The sequence below is a fragment of the Sylvia atricapilla genome, chromosome 2, assembly GCF_009819655.1.
Source record: "Sylvia atricapilla isolate bSylAtr1 chromosome 2, bSylAtr1.pri, whole genome shotgun sequence".
Classification (NCBI taxonomy): Eukaryota; Metazoa; Chordata; class Aves; order Passeriformes; family Sylviidae; genus Sylvia; species Sylvia atricapilla.
Window position 1 is genome coordinate 80,375,585 of NC_089141.1, and position 17,934 is coordinate 80,393,518.

The 17,934-nt window shown below is 38.6% G+C and overlaps 1 protein-coding gene across 3 annotated transcripts; it reads left to right on the top strand.

Moving 5' to 3' along the window:
- The first annotated feature begins 338 nt into the window (after nt 1–338).
- Nucleotides 339–13,251, top strand: LOC136357887 (arylsulfatase D-like). 3 transcript variants are annotated; one of them, XM_066313520.1, is made up of 11 exons: nt 854–1,019; nt 1,297–1,324; nt 1,435–1,575; nt 2,335–2,456; nt 3,350–3,472; nt 4,344–4,767; nt 6,003–6,139; nt 6,416–6,550; nt 7,980–8,142; nt 8,795–8,916; nt 12,320–13,251. In XM_066313520.1, the coding sequence occupies exons 1-11, from the start codon at nt 854–856 to the stop codon at nt 12,676–12,678; spliced, it is 1,920 nt and encodes a 639-aa protein (XP_066169617.1). In that variant the 3' UTR covers nt 12,679–13,251. The 3 variants fall into 3 exon arrangements, with proteins under 3 accessions (XP_066169615.1, XP_066169616.1, XP_066169617.1); XM_066313518.1 differs by lacking the exons at nt 854–1,019; nt 1,297–1,324 and adding an exon at nt 339–403; XM_066313519.1 differs by lacking the exons at nt 854–1,019; nt 1,297–1,324; nt 12,320–13,251 and adding exons at nt 339–403; nt 9,265–10,158 and having other exon boundaries at nt 8,795–8,920.
- The last annotated feature ends 4,683 nt before the right edge of the window (nt 13,252–17,934 follow it).

Consider the following 17,934-nt stretch of genomic DNA (forward strand, 5'->3'; position numbering starts at 1 on the left):
ACATATTTATTGTAGTTTATAAACTCACAATAAAGGTTAAATTCTTTTCCCTAAAGTTGATCTGAAGTTAAGCAAAAAGTGAGATAATACTTTCACCTCATTTGTAAAATGGTGAGAACATTCCCTTTTAGTGAACACCAACAGTTCTGTGCATGTATTGAGTAATAGGCACCTTTAGCATTTTTTAAAACAATAACATTTTGCCTTGTTTCCAAATCCTCACAAGTCCCCCTGGAGTTAGCAGCAGCTGGAAGCAGGCCAGACCTTGCAAAACTGCATGCAAAATCACCAGAACTTCTCAGTTCAGATTTCTTTCTTTTCCTTTTTCATCAGAATTTCAATGACCAACTATGTACCCATTTCATAAAATGGAAAACTATGAAGTTTACCAGGGAAAACAATGGTAAGAAAGACATTCACTGATGTTCTTTCCTATATTTTAGATGTTGTGCTTAAGAAAACATAAGCAGTTAATTTCACATTTTCCCTGCTACCACTACTCCAACTCAATAAGACTCTAATAGTAGCCAACACAGGTTTGACTCTACTGGTATTTCAAAACATATTAGTCTATTTTTATAAGCCATGGAAGTTTGGGAGTGTATAAAGTGTGTGGTATAATATACTTACCATACATTTATCATATTGTAGTATCCACTAATGAACTAATGTCGTATCTATTAATGAGCTAGCAGTCAGATGATGTGTTCTAGCATACGCATTTTACTTCAGGTGAGCATCTGTAAGCTCCCAATTGCAAACCTTCTGAGCAACTAAAATGTGCAGACATATTCTGAAGGTCTCCTAGGAAGATAATCAAGTTTAAGCCTGTTGTTGCACCTTGATTTTTCAGATGGTCCTATGGCTTAAGGAGCACTTTCCAGAAACTGTGTGTAGCAGGGGGTGCAGTAAATGCCACAGTCAAGCCATTGCCATAATGGCCAGCATGACTCCACACCAACCACCTTTGTGCTCCTGTCCCACTCATTCCAGGAGCCTTGACAGGAGCATCCTACAGCTCCATACAGGGGAGTGCCTCAGGACACTTGTAATTATCCACTCATTCTCCTGGGAACACCTGCAGAGATCAGTGAAAATGTCAATAAAGAAATGCAGATTGCATTTTTCTTCTGCAGAAATGCAGAAAATTCCTGTCTGAAATAATAATAAAATAACAACAGCAAAAACAATAGCAACAACAACAACAATTATAAATAACCACCCCACAAAATTATATTAATATTATACAACTCAATGTTGTACATATTCATGTAATGTCCTGAACATATTCAGGAGCTCCATCTGCTGGTACTCTTCAGTTGCTGTTTGCACCTACACTGAGTCCCCATAAAGCTTTAGGAATAGGAGTTTAAAGTCTATTATAAAACTTAAAATTGTTTTTTTGTAATGTTACCTCTTTACTTTTGCTTTTAGGAGCTACCTAAACATTTGGCTAATTTTGTGCCTGCTTCCAAGAATCTGTGTATCAAATCCTTCAAAACCTAACTTTTTACTGATACTGGCTGATGACCTTGGCATTGGAGATGTGGGTTGCTATGGCAATGATACAATAAGGTATGAAATAAATTATCCATTCCTGGTGAACTTCATTTAAAAAACCTACTGATGATACTTAGCATTAAAATTAATTATTAATTTATTAGTTTATCTTGATACACTTTTTTTTCAAACTATGTACAAAATGCATATTCTACTGTAATTCCTACTGAAGTTCTAATTTTACAGGCATCCTTGAGAAACTCCCTGGGACTTAGGACTCTCTCTGCAAAAATGTTTATGCACTGTACTTCTCAGGCATGAGTATAATACATAAATTTCCATAATTCCACGGTTGAAATATGAAGGAATGAGATTAGAATTTAATATTTTCTTAACAAGTCTAGTAGACTTACTGTGAAATGACAGGTCAGTTTATGGGATATATTTATCCCTAATGCAGTTTGCAATCTCTATATAGATTGAGAGAATGATGTGTCTTTGTTCTTGCCTATTATTGTCTTGGATGTTGCATTGTGAAAAGACTGTTGTTCCCTATGCTGCATGGAATTTTGATGTGGGACATACCTGAGATACCTTGTCTTTTTTCCTCTCTTTTTTTTTAGTTATTAATAAAAACATATATACCCATGGAAAAATCATTTCTAAGAAGTCAAGATATCTCAAAAATACATATAAAATACAGACTTTTCCAGCTGAGTTGTAGGTACACAGATTTTTGTAAATTTGATGGTGACATGCTCAACAAAACAAGAAGTTTGCCATGAATTTCTGTGTAATACATTTTTTTTCAGAGATGGGTTTTTTTTTCTTTAGGACTCCTAATATTGATGGTCTGGCAAAGGATGGAGTGAGACTTACTCAGCACATTGCTGCAGCAGCTGTCTGTACTCCAAGCAGAGCCGCTTTCCTGACTGGCAGATACCCGATCAGATCAGGTTGGGCCTTTCTCCAATGGTTTGCTGCAGTTAGTCTAGTCAGTGTTGATATTAAAAATCCCCTTAAATAAACCATGTTAAAAGACAGTTAATCTTGGGATTTGGAGTCTCAGTGAAATGGGCAAAAATTAGAGATGACTAATGATTGATTTCTATGGGAAAATTCCCATGTAAAACACATTATGTGTAGCTAAATGATAACACAGAAATGGACAAAAAACCAAACAATACAAAGCACCCAGAGGTAGAAAAAGAAAGAAAAAAAACTTGTGTGATGTTGTATGTTCAGTGGCAATAGGATAATATTAAATGTAATATTTCTTATATCCTGGCAAACCTTTTCACAGTGAAGTGTGTCAGACTGTGGAATAGTTCTTAGCAATTGTGTCTTAAAACAGATTTACTTCAGCCATATAAATTTATGGCAGAAGACTTCAGCCACTGCATATAGTAGTAATAATCAGTGTAGCTTCTGATGTGATTCTGACTCACTTAAAGAGAAATGTAATCATGAACTGTACATTTCAGAAGTGTCTTTCCCTAACCCTGTAAGACTTTTGTTCTAGATAAAACTTATTTACCTTTTTTTTAAGTTAACATCATATTTAGCTAGAACTTTGATTGTAAGAAGTTGCCTAATATCCAAATGTAGGTGTCTTCCTGCCATTTGTAGACATCCCAGCACCGCATCTGCATTGGACTAGCACATGATGACACGGAATTTGGAAAAGACATAATTTTGGAGGTCAAGCATAATATCCTAGGGCAAGGAAATGGCTTATAAAAAAGCACTAGGCTTAGGGAACTGAGTCCCATTCATCAGAAAGCACAATCTAAGACTGAAAATCTGAAATCTGGCTTGTTTTATTTTAAAGACAATTATTCCTGTCTAGGCATGGCATCCAGCACTCAGCGGCAGGTTCTCTTCTGGAATGGGGGTTCAGGGGGGCTTCCACCAAATGAAACTACTTTTGCCAAAATACTCTACCAGCAAGGTTATTCTACAGCACTTATAGGTATGAAACAAAGAAAGTTGTTGCCTTTTCATTGTTTGTTATTCTAATTGGGTTACTTCTGTAAATACTTTTTATTTTGTCAAAATGTCCAGGATCAGTTACACTAGATTTTCTTGTATCCATAACTTTCAAAATCAGCAGGGTATTTAGAACACTATCCACAAGTCCAATGTGAGTACAGCATATCTGGTAAATCCAAAATGAGGTGTATGTAATACATAAAACCTCACTGCAAGTGGAAATAAATTGAAAGGAAAGAATCTTGTTTGCCCAGCACAGATTGCTTTAGGATGAACCAACAGAGATATTCACTGATGTATTAGAGAAGAAAAATGTCATCTGCCAGCTGGCACCAAGACACCACATTATATCAATCTTAATTATATCAATTTCAGCACAGTGGTTTTGATGATACTCACTTCAGCAAGGTTTTTAACACTGTCTGTCACAATATCCTCATAGGCAAACTCTGGAAGAGAGGACTGGGTGCATGGACAGGGAGGTGGGTTGAGAACTGGCTGAACAGCTGATCCCAGAGGGTTATAATCAGTGGCACAGGGTCTAATTGTCACCAGTGATGCTCCCAAGAGTCAGCACCCAGTATTCATCAATAATGAAGATAATTAGGGGACTGAAGCATCTCTCTTGAGAGGAAAGGCTGAGGGAGATGGGCCTGTTCAGCCTTGAGAAGAGATGGCTGAGAGGGGCTTCATCAATGTCTGTCAGTGTCTCAAGGGAGGGTACACTACTGCTCCATGAGTCTGTCCCCATTGCACATCAGCTCCTCCCTTGGCTGCACCTTAAATGAGAAATACAGACAGACACACCCTGGATTACTACTGGATTTAGGATCTTTGTTTTTTATTTCCAGGGAAGTGGCATATGGGTGTGAACTGCAAAACCCGCCATGATCACTGCCACCATCCCTTAAATCATGGGTTTGATTATTTTTATGGCATGCCTTTTACCCTTGTGAATGAGTGTCAAGACACTGATGACCCTGAACTGGCTAAGTCTTTGCAAGAAATGTATTGGTTTTACACTCAGATGATCATCCTTGCAGTATTTACTCTTGTGATTGGAAAACTTGCCAATTTATTCCCAGTAAAATGGAAAATAATCATCTGTCTGGCCATTTGTGGTCTCCTTCATTTCATCTCCTGGTTCTCCAGCTATGGTTTCACCAAGTACTGGAACTGTATCCTGATGAGAAACCATGATATCACGGAACAACCAATGAACCTACAAAAGACTACTTCTAATATGCTGAAGGAGGCAATTACATTCATTGAAAGGTAATCAGCACAGGTGAGGAGCAGACTGGGGTGGGACACAAAGGGGTCCTGGCCAAATACTGTGCCTTTGCCAGTAGGAAAGAAAAATGATCTTAGGGTGGTGAATGGACTGTCACAGAAGTTAATGAAGTTAATGTTTAACAAACAGGACAGTGATAGAGAGTTTTGTTTAGTTTTGTGGGTTTGTTTACTTTTTTTCCCAAAGGTGTCCTTCATTTATTATCAGTAACCTCAATAGGAATTGAGAAAACCAATTGACAGAGGCTCTAAATAACAGGAGTGCAGACAGAGAGCAAAACGAGACGTTGAACCAATGTGGTTAGCACGGCATTCTCTGTTTATTCCCCCTCAGATGATGGGTTATATAGATTCTTAGTATAGTTTATAATGACAGGCCAGACAAAGAATGCAAACAAACACTGTTTATCTTATTCTTAAGGTGGCTGAACTGTTCATGCCACAGCACTACACCTAGAAACCCACTATTTCCTGGGTGTGCCTTAACATGAATTTTCACCTACGCCACAGGGCTCACAGGCTTCGTAGGCTTCAGGGCTCAGTCTGGGGTTTCTCAACCCTCAATCCAAATATAAATCATGTCCTCGCTCTCTACGAAACTTTGCAACAAAAACTGCTAAGTCTTTAAAAGTATTTGTGTGTTAAATCTGGGCATATCCATATTTCTGTCAGGGTTTAGGGTTGTGTGTTTGTTTTTTAAAGGAAATTTGAGTTAATATAAATTCCTTCTCTAAAACTTTGAGCATAGGTAATCTCAGGTTCATGGGATATCCTACCTGGCTTGATGTTGAAGCCATAAGGTTTCACTGTGGGTGATACCTGCCTCCTCCATGAGGACAGCTCAGATACTCAGTGATGCACATGCATATTTAAATTTGGGCAAGTGAGTCCTATTCTCCCTGCTTACAGGAATGTGTCAGTCTTTTGGCTATGACCTCTTCTAGTTGTTTATTTAATGTTCTGTCTAATGAATATCTAATATGGAACTGGAAAAAGAAAGGACCCATTACTGTTTTGCTTAACATAGCAAAAACATATTTGAGGGGCATGTTTTAATCCCTCTGTCTCTCAAGACCTCAAAGCTAAAAATTTGTCAAAATAAAAATTGCTGAGATCACAATATAATATAAATTGAGAGTGTAACTTCAATACCACTGTTATATTTTGGGTTGAATGACAATTTGAAGAGAAATGACTATTGTTTTCTTTTATTTCAGAAACAAGCACAGACCATTTCTTCTCTTTGTTTCCCTTTTACATGTTCACACCCCTCTCATTACCACAGAAAAGTTTCAAGGAAGAAGCAGGCATGGCCTGTATGGAGATAATGTAGAGGAGATGGACTGGATCGTGGGTAAGTGTCGGTCTTGAAGAAAATTCTTCATTCACTTGGATGTGGAAATAACATTAGAAGGGTAATCACCAAACTCCCTTTTGGGATATGTAAAAATCAGCAAACTGACCTTGGTTACACAGTCGGTTTCAGAGATTGCCATACCATAACTATACAATACCTCTTTTTTATTTTCTTAGGATGAAAGCTTAAACTTTCCTCACTGAATGTGGAGTCAAGACCTAAAAATCTGACTGCATCTGCTGATGTAATTATGATATTTTGCTTTGTTTATAGGCAGGCTTCTGAATGCTATTGACAAAAAGGACTTGAAGAATACTACATTTGTTTATTTTGCATCTGATCATGGAGGATTCTTAGAGGCTCGCAGAGGAAATTCTCAGTTGGGTGGATGGAATGGGATATATAAAGGTAAAGTTTTAGTAGTTTGTACGTGCATGACACTTCCTCTTGAAAAAACAGTGATAGAAAAAATACATCTAAACAGACTATATTTAATAAACTATATGATAGGATTATAATCTTGGATTTCAGGGCTGAAACAAAGGGCATCTGCTATTCATAGGGCTGGAGCTGAGTAGAGGGACAGGGACACTTCCCTCAGTCTACTGGCAATGCTCTTCCTGACACTCCAGGACACCCTTGGGCTTCTTGGCCCCAAGGGCACTTCTGGCTCATGAAGAGCTTGTTGTCCACCAGGACACCCAGATCCTTCCCTGCAGAGCTCCTTTCCAGCAGATCAGCCACAGCCTGTCATGGGGCATGGGGTTATTCTTCCCAAGATACAGGACCCTGCATTTGCCTTTTTTGAATTTCAAAAGGCTCCTCTCTACAGATTATCTGTGTCAACACTGGTAGATATCATGATGCCTATTTTTCTTATTATAGTTCTCCAGTTTCTTACCCATCCTGTGAAATTTCTTCTAGACTCTCTATGACTGGCTTGCAACACAGTGACAAAAATCTCTGTGTAAATGAAGTTCTATGGTATCTTTTGTATGTGCTTCCTCCAGATTACCAAGCCTTGAAAAGCCACTGTGACATCTTGGGCAGCTTGGCACTTACTGTGTAATGAAGTCTGAAAGCTGCATCCATCACGTTTCCCTACAGAAGAGGAGTCATGTGCACATTGATCTTGCTCAGCATCACAATGCACATTGTCTTGTAATAAGTTACTTGATGAGCCACACAAGCAATGTTTGATACAGCTGGGATCCACCTACACACAGTCCAAAATGTAAAATTTGCCTTTAGTTCTTGATATGAAGATTCCACGCCAGTAATAGATGCAAAAAGAAAGGCCAAGAGGCTCACTTGAATAGCTTAGAATCTGATCTAAGGAATTCACTTCCACTAGCTGAACACAAGTATATTGGTAACAAGAGAGTCCAGAGGGGAAAGAGAAATGTGATTAGGAAGTTTAGGATGAGAGAACAATAATGAAATCATGCCTACTTAGAGAGAAGGCAAGAGGGGATACAATATCAATTTAGCTATCAATAATAGAAAGACATAAGTGTTTATGTCCACATGAAGGGGATATGCCAGTGAGACAAACTAGCAAGAGTAAAAAATACAGGCTAATTAATAAATATCTATAAAACTTACTCTTGTTATTGAGAACCACATATTAAAAACAAGCAGATAAATAAACCACACATACAAATTAACAAGCAGAGCCACTACTGAATGATAGTATACTGTTTTCCGAGATTTAGTATGTTTTCATTAACGGTGCATGAAATATTCTGAAAGTTTTAAAACATTTTCTCATGCACAATAAACATCTAGTATCTCCTATTCTTTTATCTTTTTGACACTTCTCTCCCTTCTACAACAGGTGGCAAAGGAATGGGAGGATGGGAAGGAGGAATCCGTGTTCCAGGTATAGTCAGATGGCCAGGAGTGTTGCCTGCAGGGACAGTTATTGATGAACCTACAAGCCTCATGGACATTTATCCTACAGTAGTTCAACTGGCTGGAGGGGCAGTGCCTCAGGACAGGTACAGAGGTGGCTTCATAGATTATATTGCTTCTCTTTCTTTATTTAGACAGAAGGCGACTCTGTCACGCATCCTAACACCCACAGTGTTTTATCAAGGGTCATTTAGCTAACTCAGTTCTCCTATCACTGAAAAGCAACTTGGTTGATTTGGGACACTAGGATGACTGAAAAAAACAGACCTCTCCAATGGGAAAGTGTGTGTGGCTAAGCCATTTCAGCAAAAAATCATGGAAGTACTGGTAGATTGTAACTAAACCCAGTAAAATGACTTATTTTTTAAATCATTTTTACAAAGCCCGGTGCTCACAGGGCAGTCAGCGATTTCCATTTCAGGTGGCAAAATTAGAATCTGTGAACCATGCCTTCACTATTGCTATCACTTCCAGGAAAATTAGAGTAATGATGTCTGATCTCCCCAGGCAGGATGTGTGAACTAGCTGTAAATGCAAAAACTTCTAAGTAATTGCTAATTACTGGTCTCCACACATTCACCCAATTAAAAATCTCAGGGTCCATTAGCTAAACAGTACCCTGGTTTAATGATGACACTTGAAATCTTAACACTGCACATATAGAGTGAATACTGCTCATGCTTCAGCTGCAGACTTAACATTTTCAAGCTGTTTGGTTATTCTAGTGCTCTCCTTCAGGGTCCTGGATGGGCACACCTTGCTCCCCCTGCTGCAGGGGACAGAGCAGCACTCCAGGCACGAGTTCCTGTTCCACTACTGCGGTGTGCTCCTGCATGCAGTGCGCTGGCACCAGAAGGACAGTGAGTATGGACATCCCCCTCCTGCAGGTCAGATGTGACGTAATGTCCCCTAGTTTCCAACAGAATATAATGTAAAGATGTACTTACACAAGTATATACACATAAATATGTATGTCCCCTAGTTTCCAACAGAATATATTGTAAAAATCTACATATACAAGTATTTACACATAAATATGTATGGATACATTGTCTCAAACTCTCAGTTCTTCGCAAGTCCTCGTTGCTAATAGTCCTGCCTTGCCTGAGATGAAGGGGTTTGTTTCCTGGGATGTAGAGCTTAAAGAGTCTTGGAGATCTCTCTTTGTTTCTCTATAATGCACAACACTTTTTTGTGAAAACTGAAAGTTTCTGGGCAGAGAAAGCTGTCTGACTGCCCCAATTCCTGGATAATATTCCTGCTGGAAGAGTCATACCTCACTTCCTTAGTGAGAGGCTAAATTCATACTCCAATCAAACGGGGCATTTGAAGAATTGCTTTTCAGATTCTCCTGATATTCCCTTAGTTAAATTACTTTGCTTGTTCTTCTAAGCTATATAAGTTCTACCTAAGTAGCTATGCATACAACATACAGATGCAAGGTGGAATTTGTAGCATTTCATATTCTTATGAAGCCATGTGCACATCAAGATTTCTTATGCATTTCTACAATTTTTCTCATTGAACTGCCTATGGAAGGGGCCTGAAAACAATGCCATTTTCTGCATATAAAAGACCAGCTAATCAAATACATAGCTCAGCTTTCAGCCAGGCCAGAAATTTTGATTCTTTCCTCCAACTGCAATTTCTTCTGATTGGGCTGACAGACAGAGTCTGTTTTAGCTCATTTGCAAGTATGTCACACTTACATTACATTTTTATTATCTGTTAATATCTGTCTCTTGATCAGCCTAGATACGAAGCCATTGTGTCTTAATGTCACCCAGGCAGAACCTGTCCTTTAAGGCCTTCACTGAAGCCAGAAAAATCCTTTGTTTAAAATGTTAAAGAGTCCTTTCCTTTACCTCTGCACCATAAGTCTTATTAGTGACTGTCCATTTCTTTCTGCTCATTAAACTGATTGATTGTTACGAGATGGGTTTGAGACATGTTTGGATAGAGGCAGCAGGTTTCCTTTCCCTTGGATATGCTAAATTAACACGCTGCCCTAACATGCACATGCACCCTCCAGATTCTGTCAGAGCTACTTCAGCAGCAGACTGTATATCCTCCTTTGCCTGTTGGAGATAAGCACTGATTTCTACCTTTTTTCTTTTATCCTTCTGTCTAACCCAGATGTCTACTCAGCTCACCAACACAGGTTAATTAAAATCCACCTCTCTCTATCCTTCAAAGTGAACTAACAAGGACCCGTCTCCCACTCTGCAACGCCAGTAATTATCTGCAGCTGCGAAAAGTGAATGTTAAAATTGAGCAGAATCAGAGCAATTCTCCCCAGACACTCTACACTCACTACTCCAAATTGCCATGTAGTGTATAAATTATAAAGAAATCATCTCAATTATTTGGAGAAAAAAAAAAAAAAAAAAAAAAAAAAAAAAAAAAAAAACAAACACAAACAAACAAAAAAAACCCTACTTAGTTCAGTTTTTCTGAACACTGATCACAAATTCCTACGTACATCTAGGTAAGTCCATCTGTCCATCTCATATAATAAATGGATTTTTTAGCAATATCACAACAGCACTCCAACTAGAGCTTCATACTCAGAAAAAATGTGTGTTCCAGGGAGTGCTTGTTTAACTCCTTGTAACAAATATCTATGCTGCCTGACCAATAGACATAAGAGGCAAATCCCGTGCTCTGAGCACCTTGATATCACAAAGGATGCTTGCACTTTTGTCATTCTTTTAGTAACAAGACAGGGATAAGCTTGAGGATGCAGAGCACATCCAGCCAGCAGTAAAGCAAATACTCAAACAGACCTAAGGAGTATCTGTCTGCCTTAGTAAATTGTCAGAAAGTTGAAAGATTTCATCTTTATTCCCAGATCCATGATAGTCTGAGCTGAAAATGGCCCATAAGGATCATCAAGTCCAATGCTTTAGGAAATGACCCATCTGGGATTGAACCCACAATCTTGGCAATATGACCACCATGCTCTAACCTTTTTTCTTTCAGAAAACATTCTTTATCCTTTCTTTCACAATTTCAGAAATGGAGATATCTAACATTTATCTTCATTTTCTTACACCAAAACATTTCAGAACCATTGAGACAGCATCCCTCCATAAAAGTGTAGAAGCAAGATGTGGAAACTGTGTGGTGAAAATAGATACAGATCTAGCCAGATGGCTATTTTAATCTAAGATATTACCTAAAGCTTAATATCTGTTATTTGTTCCCCTTCACCTTTTAAGAAGTTTTAAAATTTTATTTATTCATAAGATATTGCTGTAGCAAAGTGACAAGAGGGAGACTGAAGAATAAAGCTGCAGGCTCCAGACATAAAGAACAACTCTGGACACAAGAGAAAAAAGGAAAGAAAAGTTCAGCTGACTCCATTGAACCAAAAAGAAAATTCTATGTAGGGACAATGCAGTTGTCAGCTCTTTAATGCTTTGAGCACAGAAGTGACTCCAAGCAGTGAATGACCCCTTTCTTCTTGTCTCCTTTTCAGACATAGTGTCTAATTGCTGTCTTCTTGCTGGGCACATCCTTGCCTCTGAGTCCAGTGTAGGGCTTTCTAAATGTGGGGTAAGGAACAGGAGAAAAAGGAGGAGAGAGGGAGAAGTAAAATATCCTGATGAACTGCATTCAGCTGTAGTCCTAGTAATTTACCACTTTTTCACCACAAGTTACAAACCTGAGCTTATCCCACGGTCAGTACAAGAGTTTGGTGAAGTGCAAGCTCTAAAGCTGTGAACTATTTACCTTCTTCATGTTAACTTAAAAACTAGACTCCAGATTTTGCTGTTTTAAAGGCCTGCAGTTACCACCCTTTTTGGAAATGTGCTGGAACATGAGCAGGGAAATAAACTGTGGTCAGTTTCTGCCTGAATGTACTTCTTCACTCAGATGTAAAGAGCCAGAAGAAGAACCATCTATCAGTATATACACCCAGAAACTGGGGGCTACATTCTCCATTTTTCCCCTGCCCAAGAGACATGAATTTTTTTAAGAGGAACAAGGAAGTGGCAGGCTCAATCTGTACTGATAATATTGGGCTAACCATCCAGATACTGCACATGGTACCCCGAGCCAAGGTGTACCCATGAGCCACAAAAAACATTTGAATGCCTGCCAGCTTCCACAGTATCTTTTCCCTGTATGCAATAACCATAACATAAGCTTCCCCCTGGAGCAACAAAGTAGATCATTTAAACATGAACCAACCTTTCAGGGACCACCCTCCAGCTCCTAATGGCATTAAGCTGTTCAAATGTGCTTCTTCTGTGACAGGTGGCACCATATGGAAAGCTCATTATGCTACTCCAGTATTTCAGCCAGAAGCCTCTGGGGCCTGTTTCAAAAGAGGAATTTGTCCATGCTTCGGGGATGGTGTAGCCCATCATGACCCTCCGCTGCTGTTCAATCTCTCACAAGATCCATCTGAGGCAAATCCTCTCTCAGCTGACACTGAGCCCTTGTTTGACACTGTAATGAGGAGAATAAGAAGGGCTGTGGAAGAGCATCACAAGACACTGACTCCAGTCCCACAGCAGCTGTCTCTTTACAATAACATATGGAAGCCATGGCTGCAGCCATGCTGTGGGACGTTCCCGTTCTGTTGGTGTCATGAGGAAAATAACAAAGTATAGTCTAATACTAAAGCCAAAGTACAGTTAGCTTTAAAGAAATGGATATTTTTTCATATTCACATGACTACAGTCATAAAGAGATTAGAGATAAAGATTAAGTTATACTTGGATAACTAAAAGGGACACTAGTGATTGTTTTTGTTCAGCCTTTCTCTTACCCACAGAAATTAAGTAGGCCTATGTCTTAAAAAAAGAAAAATTAGGGATCATCTACATCATCCATACCTCAGGTGAATAATTCAGGATTAAATACCAAATAAATGAAACAAAATTTACTTTCGTACTGACTTACAATTCAAGCAAATGATAACTGATAAAAAAGCAAATTTTTAATATGTTTGTATCAATAGATGTTAATAGATACTTGTATAGGAAATATGTTTGCTGAGAGAACAGGACTGAGCCCAAGAGTGTATCCCTATTCAGGCTTTATCTACTAAATGAAAAAAAAACCAAAACTGTTGGACAAAAACGAAAGGATGATAATGAAAAAAAAAAAAGAAAAATAAAATTGCACACTTAATTTGGAAATATGCCAAACTGCAGTGTTTTCTCAGAAATAAACACCTACTAGTTTACAGCACTTTTTGCTTCATCATTGGTCTGTCATGTAAGAACTCCCAGGGAAAACTGAACTGACAAGTATGTTTTAAAAATTAGATAGCTAAAGTTAGCATCTCAAGATCAGCAGCAAAGTACCTAGCTATTCTGAAATGTTACAATTCTTACTGACATATATTTTCCACATAGTTAAGTCCTCTCACTTGTGAGAGCATTGAAAATCATCACCCTGCTGCTTTGAGAAGATTGCAAAATCTGGGACCCATCTGTGAGACCAATTCACAAGCCTGCGTGTCCCACTTGAGTGACAATACCTCTGATTTTGTAGGAGTGCCATTATGCTCTGCGAAAAATATTCTTTGTTTTGTGAAAAAACCACTTCGTTTTCAGTTGGAGATGTTAAAAATAATTCACCTCACAGATTAATCGCTTCTGTGTACAGGTCATCTTCCCCAAGCCAAACAAGTGTCAGCACTCTCTCCAGTTATCAGGGAAAGGGAGGGAATTAAAATATCTAATCCTCTCTTGCTGCCCTTTAGGTTAAGTAAATTCATCTCTCAAGATATAATCCTAACTCTGTTCTTGGAGGGGGTTTGTGTCAAATCAGATTTTTAAGTGGAGGTTTCTGTATTTTTTCCTTCCCCCGAGAAAGTAGATTGTGGGTAAGAGACTCAGATTCAAACTTTCAAGTCTTCATGAACATTGTATATTCAATTCCTACTATACAGCTAAAGTATCATGGCATGGTAAGAGCTGCAGAGCAGGTGCTTCAGGTGACTTGGTTCCTTAAAGCTTGCTGTTTTGAGGAACCACACCAGTGCAGCACTATTCAGGACAAAATTTGCCTGTGTGTAATTTTTCTGCCTTTTAGAAGCAGAAAGTGACCAGAAGGTCCATAGCAGGTCCCTCTCTCAGCTCCTGAGCTGACACAGCAGATTCCTTTCACCAGCTCTGGTAGAGAAGAGAGTACATGCCTGGATTATGCACCCATTGCAGTGTTTCAGGGAACCTCCTGATTTACATCTCAGTGTGCTAGAACAGGGGGTGTGAGTTGCTGCTGTCTAAACAGTACAGGTTGTGACCATGATGCAGCACCAAATGCAAGTCTCTAAAAAGCTGACCAGGCATTTCTCCAGGTTATTTTCTATTTCACCTTTTCTCTAAAAGGTCACCAAGAAAGTTATGTGAAAAACATTCCACCTGAATCATAGGGCATGCATGAGAATGAACTGATTGGATGCCTCTATGTCACACTTAATAAAAGTATCTAAAAACATGTTTGTTCTCATGTCTTGATAGTGTTTAAATCTGCACCAGCATTTCAACACACTTGTCAGATTTGACACTTTTCTGTGGCTGACAGGGACTGAAATCAGAGCAGCTGCATTTCACTGGATTCATGCAGGGAGAAAAGAGCATAAAAGACCACACATTTTAAAGCCAGTTTAGCTGATTCAGAGATGGAGGACAAATCCTGCTGCTCAGCAGGCAACAAACCCAAAAGCTGTCAAGCCAGTCAGTTCAGTAGCATCTACATTATCAGTTAAGTACAAGGATAAGTTTTTTCTCTGTTCACTTCACTGGCTTCCCGACTCACCCACTCCATTCATTAGGTTAGGTATCAGGGAAAAGTTTTTGACAGAGAGGGTGGTTGAACATTGGAACGGGTTCCCCATGGAAGTGGCCACAGCACAAAGCCTGTCTGAGTTCAACAAGCTTTGGGACAATGCTCTCAGGCACATGGTGTGACTCTTGGGATGTCTTGCACAGGGCCAGGAGGTGGACTCAGTGATCCTTCTGGGTCCCTTCCAACTCAGCATGTTCTGTGACTTACACACAAGGACATGCCCAATCCCACACTAGGCCATGATGAGAGCATTTACCAGGGCATGGGATGCTGTTCAAGTACCCACTCAGCATGCAAGCATAGATACAAACTTTAGGAAGCCAGACTAGGAACACCAGTACATCAGCAAGACCCAGAACTCCATCTCTAAACACAGTGTGAAAAAATCACCCTGTATAAATGTAAACATTAAACTTTTGTCTAACACCTCATCCCCCTGAAAATTAAATTTGCTGAATTGCTGTATAGAGTCAGCTGCTAAGGAGTCACACGGATATCCACATTGCCTTTCTGACATCCAAACACAGCTAATTTTATCTTGGCTGGCATCTATGGAAAACCAGAGGTTCTTTTAGGCAGGAGGAGGAAAAAATAGAGCTGGCAGCATAAGAGAAGCAGCTTTTGTCAATGTTATAAGAGTCCTCAGGCAGGCACAGGGAAATGTGCTTTTCCCACACTGAGAGGGAGAGGGCAGACACTGCACACAGATCTGCAAGCAAGGAGGGCAAAGTAATGGGAAACTGCTGAATAGGATCCACACCACTTCGAAAAACAGGGGAGGCAAAAGAGAAAACTATTCTCTCTCCTAAGTTTATTTCACTGTCTAAAGCTAAATCTATCTTAAAATGTACAAATTTTGAGGAGACAGGGGTAAGCAGGAAAAGGAAGTCAATTATTTTACCTGTTCCATGCAGATCCTAGCCATGGATTTGTTGCAAATTTCTTTGTCTGTATACACTTTAACAAGAACATGTAAGCTCTGCAGGAGCTGCTCTTCTGATCTTCTGTCAAATGTATATTCCCCGTAAAGCAGATGAACTCAACATCGCAGTCGAGTTGTCCACATGAACCCTTTCACATAAAACACATTAATAGGCAAAAATTATGTCATAAAATTTTTTGAATAACGCTGGATGGAAGAAACTCTTAATTCAGTTCCATAGGTTTCCTTGAAAAATCATCTAGTATGATCTTTTTCAAAATATATTAATGTAAGAGTAAAGCCTAAATTGTATGCTTTCTCCCTTCTTTTCTCACAGTTTCTCCCTTTGCAGAAAGGCACAACAAGTACATAAAATGGCTTATTTGGAAAACCTGAGACAACTGGCCAATCTCTAAGCCATTGTTAGCCACACAAGAAACCTACACATGGTTTAATATAGACACCACAGAGAGGGAAGTATTGCTCTGTAAGAAATGAAGTTTGTTTTACTGAAAGAACTGTGGTTGTACTGTGTAAATGTTTGACATTCACGTTGTATGAAGCTGACTTCCACTTAACTCGTTTGATCATTATTAAATGACATTTGGAATTGTTGCATTAGACTGACTCAATAGAATAATCGTCAAGTCTCACAGGGGTGAGGCAATAAGCTTCTAAGAAACCTCACTTCACCATCTTTAAATATTAGACACATTGCTTTGCTCCCTGCTGGGACTCAAGGGAGTGCCAGCACACAGATCACAAAGTCCCATCTTCTAAGAATACAAAATAGTTGTGTAACAAATAAACTGAGAAAAGTAATTTGAGCTAAAAATTTATCCAGCTTGAAATTCCCAAGAGCTCTGAGCACATTTGTGAGCTGTTTACATAAATGTAGCAGAATGAGGAGTGACAAAAAAACTTTTGCTCATGACAGACTGTAGGTTAATATACACATACCCAGGCATACATATAGTGTTGAACTCAATATGACACAGGAAGATTTTTGTAGGATGTTTTGATTGTAATGTTACATCTACTCAGCTCCATTAAAAAGCTCAGATTAATTCAAAACCTTGTTTCTCTTTGAATTACCAAACTACTGCATTACTAAGATATTTTTAATGCCAGAAAAAAAAATCTAAAAAATAAATTACAACTCCCTATATTGAGGTAAATGAGGTTACTAGAGGATCCAAACAACCCTGGCTTCTGCTCTGCCATTTGTCTAAAAGCTGTAAATAAAAGCTTTGGAAACAGAAAAAATTTAGAGTTTTGAAAAGAAAAAAAAAAAAAATCTCTAAACTAAACAAAACATAAAACAGGTACCCAGCCATGACATGCAGTTAGTTCTGTTCCAAGTACTTAACCCTATGAGAAGGCTCTGAAAATCTTATTGCTCTAAAAAAACCCAAATTATCTACTTCATGTATTTATCATTGCTCAGAATGATGTACAGTGCCATAAAATTGAACAAACACTTCTCTAAGGCAGTTAATGTTTTGCCATCCTGAAAAGTAGTAAAATAATCAGAACTTAGAGACCGGCTGTCTTGGAATTTTAGGGCTTTTATACCTCCAGTTTGCTGAAGTAAAAAGGATTCCAACAACAGTCAGAGTAAAATTCAAGAAAAAAGTTCTTGCAACTGTATTTTTTTCTCCTTTATTAATATAACTATTAATTTTCTAGCAATTATTATTTATATGTTTCAGTCAATTATGCATTACTGTATTTTTTCAGCTACCTTTGCTATAATTACAGTATGATGTTATTACAAACTGGGAGTTTACACCAGGATGCAAAATATAACTTGAGTGTCACAGCTTTCAATTTTTAGCACAAAAGAAAGTATTTATGAGCCACCCAGTTTTGGAAGAGCAGAATTATAGCTGAAACATTTTGCAACCAATATACTGACAATGCAGACTACTTCAATGAGGCTTACATATTTTTGGAGGCTATTTAGGAATTTACTACCATGCATTTAATCTCATATATTGGGTTGATAAAAGCCAACCAACCAATCAACCAAAACAAACAAACCCAAAAAAACCCCACAAAAAACCCAAAAAACAACCAAACCAAACCAAACAAACCAAAAAAAACAAAAAAAACCAACACAACAAAAAACCACCCCCCAAAAAAA

Coding starts and splice junctions, on each gene's coding strand:
- LOC136357887 (XM_066313520.1), top strand. CDS start 854: ATGGTCCTATGGCTTAAGGAGCACTTTCCAGAAACTGTGTGTAGCAGG. Junction 1,020..1,296: donor TGACAGGAGCATCCTACAGC/TCCATACAGGGG, acceptor CATATTCAGGAG/CTCCATCTGCTGGTACTCTT. Junction 8,917..12,319: donor GCGCTGGCACCAGAAGGACA/GTGAGTATGGAC, acceptor CTTCTGTGACAG/GTGGCACCATATGGAAAGCT.